General features: G+C 39.1%; 1 protein-coding gene across 6 annotated transcripts in view; it reads right to left on the bottom strand.

Annotated features, from left to right (window-relative positions):
* The window catches only part of DOCK7 (dedicator of cytokinesis 7), a 199,139-nt gene that overhangs the window by 132,739 nt on the left and 61,035 nt on the right, over window positions 1-5,365 (bottom strand). For all 6 annotated transcript variants that reach the window (XM_019501183.1, XM_019501184.1, XM_019501185.1 and 3 more), the window contains exons 8-9: window positions 4,995-5,061; window positions 3,683-3,832 (exon numbers count right to left, since the gene is read on the bottom strand). In XM_019501183.1, coding sequence (XP_019356728.1) covers window positions 3,683-3,832; window positions 4,995-5,061 — 217 coding nt within the window. The remainder of the gene's footprint in view (window positions 1-3,682; window positions 3,833-4,994; window positions 5,062-5,365) is intronic.

The following is a 5,365-nucleotide window of genomic DNA, read 5'->3' as shown; positions in this document are numbered from 1 at the left end:
AGCTGCACAAGCCCAGTGCTTCGCTCCACGGCTGTAAGGACAGCAAACTAAACCTCGGAGGAGGAGTTTTACTTTGCTGCGCCCCAAGTCATTTAAGGCCCCTTATGCCAGCAAATTTCCTACAGCGGCTGGAATTAATCACAATATGCCGCCAAGGTGTGCAAACACTGACACCATTAAAGCGGTGCAAAAGCATTTAGCCTGCTTTAAAGTATCGCGCACATATACCCCTCATTTATCTACACAGGGCCTTACATATCAGTTAGCCTCTTCCACAAGTGTAGAGTATTGCCTTCGTTTAAATTTAGTCAACTTGTTTAGTTCAGTGACTAATTTATACACAGTCAAAAAGCTGATTGGGAATTGCAAGCAAGGAAGCTCGTTTCCCTCTTCTAATCTATGAACAAAAATGAGCTGAGAGAGGCTGAGTTCTTTTATTCTTTTAGTTCTACAGTCCTGAGGTACACAGTGATGAGAATCTCTCTGTTCAATTGACTTAACAACAAATAATGCTTCTTTTGTTTGCTAGTAGGCAAAGGTTTTTTGTGATATCTTTTACTTACTGGACCTACTATACAGCTGCCTCTCCTACATTTCCTGGGCCAAGAGTTACAACACTCCAACCCCTTTGTTTGCTGGATCAGTTTTAAGTGCAAAATTTGTTTCAATAAACTTACTTTTCTTTCTGTGCAACACATTTACTTAACTAAAAAAAACAGAAATGCTGCTTTTGTGCATTTTAATTGAATTCAAATGTCCATCCAAGCAAGGCTGGATGCAAGTCACAAATCAAAAAGATGAATCATCTAGTAAATAAGAAAAGGTGTCGTTTCACTATTCTCTAACTCAGTGGTTTTCAACCTTTTTAACTTGATAACCCCTAAAAAATTTCAAATGGAAGTGTGAGCCCCTTTGAATTTTAAGTGTGGGTATTCACATACTTTTGATTAATCACAGCCATCTTTGCAGACCCCTCCAGCACAGTCTGCAGACCCCCAGGGGTTTGCAGACCACAAGTTGAAAAACATTGCTTTAAACACGAAACAGGAAAAATCTGAAAAAATGCTTTTGAAGCTATAGTGTTTTCAGGTATTTACAGAAAGCATCCACCTTATTAGAGTATAAGCTGCTTAGTGGCAAAAACAAAAGGCAAATTTAATGTACAGTCAACATTTTGTTCCAAACTGGCATGCTTTAATGGTGAAAAAATGATCAAAAAATCAACCTTTCTCCAGAAAATAAAAAGCAAATGTAAAACAGCATTAAAATAACTTATTTTATATCAGTGTTTCTGGCTTGCTGATATAAATCATAGTAAAATTGGTGCTTTTAAATTGCTTTTATTTAAATCGATGCTCTCCATCCTGGTTGGTTCCTCACTGTGTTAGGTTCTGTACAGATACAGCCCAAACAGCAATCAATCCCTGCCGAAGACCTTCCAGCCTAAGTGATGAGACATAATAGGTGGTTCAGGCAGATGAGTGATGAAGAGGGTTGGCATATTAATTGTTTTTAAAGTAGCCTTGCTCTTACAACATCAACCAACGCACAAGCCATTACACTTAAACTGTAATATATTTCAGCCTATCTTCTTGTTCTGTGTTTGTACAGTGCCAAGCACAATGGGATCCTGCTCCATGTCTGGAGCACCTAGGTAATAGCACAAAACAGAAAATAAATAAGATGGCTATTTCCCAGCACCCAGATTCATTTACATTGTGATGCACAGCTGGCTGAAAAAGCAATTTCATAAAGAACAATAAGGACAAGGCCCATGTGAAAACTCAACCGGTAAGGCAAGCTATTTTTCTGGTTTATTTACCTTGACCATGTCCTTTTCATCATCACATGATAAAAATCAAAACTTACTTTTAAATAAATGGCTACAAGCTATGCTCAGCTCATTGGCTTTACAAGCACAAATGTGCAATCACAAGCTCTTCTAACTAGATCCGAGCTCAAGATACACATGGCGTATCTCTGCCTCATATCTTGTAAAAATCAGCTACTGTGAATACTTGTGCACATGCAGAACCTGATTTTACAAGGTGCGCAATGATACGTGTGGAAAATCCAAGATCAGACTATGTCTCTAAGCTAACAAAAGCCTTGTTCTTGCTGGCTTTGACTGAGCTACAGATTTAACTCACTTCTAGAAGTTTAATTTGTTTGTAAGAACCAGCACACAGAAGATGAGAATAGACTCAGAGTCAGCTGCGTTTTCCAAACCTGACTCTCTATCAGGTAATGTAACCAGTGGCTGCAGGATAAGCATATACATCTTAGTCCACTTCGTGCAGCTGGGCATAATTCAGACTGGGATTAGTTACAAAACTGGTCTATTTGCCGGTTTCAAGTTAGCTACCATGAGTATGTTATTATAGCAAAATAAAAGGGAGGAAATAATCCCAAATATGACTTCTCCCACATTATTCCAGAAGTTACCGATTCTACATTTGATGAGTCAGTTACCATCTGATCATATCCCAGCATTTTTCTAGGATCTCACACAAATTAATGTGGGTGACATTTTGTATCTTAGATGTTTATCTACCTAACAGGGCTCACACATCCAATACTTACATACCTATCTACTTAGGTATTTATAAATTGTGCTTTTGATTAATGAACCGTTTCTAAAACAGCCCTAAACAAACAGCAGATACTCAATTCCTTTAAACTGGCTTTTTCAAGACTCTAATACAGTGGTGCTTAACCTTCTGGCCCCATGGCCCAGATGAGTGTGGTGGGTCTACAGGCTGGACTGAGCCCCACATGCCAGGATCAGGCCTTGAGAGCCACCACTGTCTCCTTACTGCACCAAGCACTAGGAGTAGGACCTAGGGTCTAGCAGCACTGCATCCTCCCCCCACACTGGGACTGGGCCCTGGGGCTCAGTGCTGCCCCTACACAGCCCCTATATGCCAGGATAGGGCCCTGCAGCCTGTCACCTCCTCTGCCCAGTCCTAAACGCTGCGATTGGGCACCCAATCCAGTGTACAGGGACCAGTGGTCCCGATGGGTCCAGAAATTTGGCAGTGGGAGAGCGGTGCCACTGTTCTCTTGCTGCCATATTTCCAGAACCATGAAGAGCCCTGTGGGTCAGATGACAAGGGGCTACAGGCTGGATTTGGCCCATGAGCCAGTGGTTGAGCACCCCTGCTCTAGTGATAATGTGTGCCCATCACCCTAGCAGAATTAACTGTTTGCCTTTTCATTCTTAAACTCTTGTATTTGTTTTTATAAACAATATGTATAGCATACTAAGATAGCTCTAGCAACATACAGATATTTTCACTGTATAACCATCTACTGAAAACATTCATTTTATCCATTTGTTTGTGGGGGGTTCACTTTAAAGATTCACCAAACTGTTTCCTTTCATGCAAAAGGTGCTATTTACTGTGTAAAAACTACCACGCTGCAGTCTACAGTTTTCAATATGAAAAACAACCTACTTCTCCACTGAAAAGTGTCTGATGTAGAATAAGCTAGAGCATGAAGTGGGGATACTTGAAATGACCCAAATTCTTTGGTGCTCGTGGGAAAATGATTATCCAGCTTTCAGAGTAGAATCTGGCCCAATGTGTTTAAGAGCTTGGTATGACCGGCAGGTCCTTGCTTTCCATTTAAAATAAAAGAACAACAGTAATTAACATCCTAATCTCCCCCGCTTTCTTACCTTTATGACCAGAAAGACATCCTGAGAGGGGTAAGTAATAGAAAAAATGGCAGATCTGGCCAAAGTAGAAATGGCAGCAGGTGGGACATGAGGACGCAGCATTCCTTTCATTTGTTCTGAGTTTAAATCAAAGTAGAAATTCTCTGAAATCTAAGACAGACATTAGTTGTTTCAGGCATTTATTGCATTTTTTGGTGAAGTCTTCACAAAGAACAATTAATAACTGCTACTGGGCACATCTACACAAGATGCTTTACTGCGCAGCAGTCACCATCTATATGTGCATGGCAATTAGTAGATTAATCTATTGTGCTTCTGGACATACCTGTCAAACACAAGTGGTATCTGGCAGTGCAGTAAATTACTGTGCTTACATGCACATATAGAAAGTGATGTCGGGTTTAATTTACTCCAGCTCAAACTGAGTTGGAGTATGTAGTCGCATTAACTGCATGTGTAGACGTGCCCACTGAAAAAGACTTCACTGTGCTCTCTGCTGATATCATTTATAAGGGGAAAAAATTGCTATTATCTAGTTTCCTATAGTTCAAAACAGGCTGGAGGCAAAATGGAAAGAAAAAAAAAGCCCAAGATGAAAACAAAACCCAGAACAATGCAAGCTGCTTCTAAAGCCTACTGCACCTCTCTTGCGATAAATGGTTCAGATCCTATTATTAGGAATTAGAGTGTTTCAGAGCATCAGAGAAGAATATTATCTTTCAGAATATTGGTCCCAGGCTAGATTGAAAAGGAAAAAAAAAAGAAACCCCCCCCTTTGAGGTAGCCAAGTAACCTTTATAACACTGAAACACCAAATAATGTGTTACGGTTTTAATGCCTAAAGGAGTATATGCTAGTTATCAACACCAGAGGTCACTAAAACCAAAGCCACCATTCAAAATACTACATGAAAGGAAAAAGACTGGAATAATGAGATGATAAAAACTGGCCTATGATATGTGCTTTAAATATTAAGCAAAGTACATAGGACTCTACTGAAGTTAAAAAACTGTAAGACATTCAAGGAGACAGTGTCAAAACAAAACACTCTTTAGTTTTGGAAACATGTTTATCTCCGTTACTAACAATATCTTAGATTACAAAACCCGAAAGAATTTTCAAATCAACATTAATTTTTCATTATGTATATGTAGTGCTTGTTTTGCATTTCACTAGACAAAAATAACGGAAGAGACCAATCAGTTTTGTTTCTTGTCAGTTTCGCTATACTTTGCTCACACGTTGGCAAAACATGATTTCGTACATGACCAGAAAGTTGTCACTTTTTTGCAAGTCATAAACAACCACTTACCTTTTTCTTTTCTTTAACATCATACAAAGCCAAGCTTGCAAAAATGGGCTCAATTTCAATTTCAAATCTGAAAGGGAAGAAAAAAGTAAACAAACTGACTTGAATTTAATATGAAAAATCCCTACCAAGGGCACAACTTTAGGTATACATTAGAGGGAGTTCTGCCTTTGATTCTAACTTCGGTGTGGAAGGACTGAACTCCAGGAAGAGATGAATCAATACAAGATAAATTAATCTATAGCTCCATTATAGTCAATAATGTTACACAAACACAATAGGCTCCATGTTTCCTTTGCAGACAGAAATGTAAGCATTTCCCAAAAGCATAAAGAAACAAAAAAAAAGCAATTCGGAAACAATGATCAGAAGTT

This window comes from Gavialis gangeticus, unplaced genomic scaffold (genome assembly GCF_001723915.1).
Source record: "Gavialis gangeticus isolate Ggan-Ray unplaced genomic scaffold, GavGan_comp1, whole genome shotgun sequence".
Taxonomy (NCBI): domain Eukaryota; kingdom Metazoa; phylum Chordata; order Crocodylia; family Gavialidae; genus Gavialis; species Gavialis gangeticus.
Note: the sequence above shows the minus strand (reverse complement) of the source record. Positions and strands in the feature narration are given on the sequence as shown.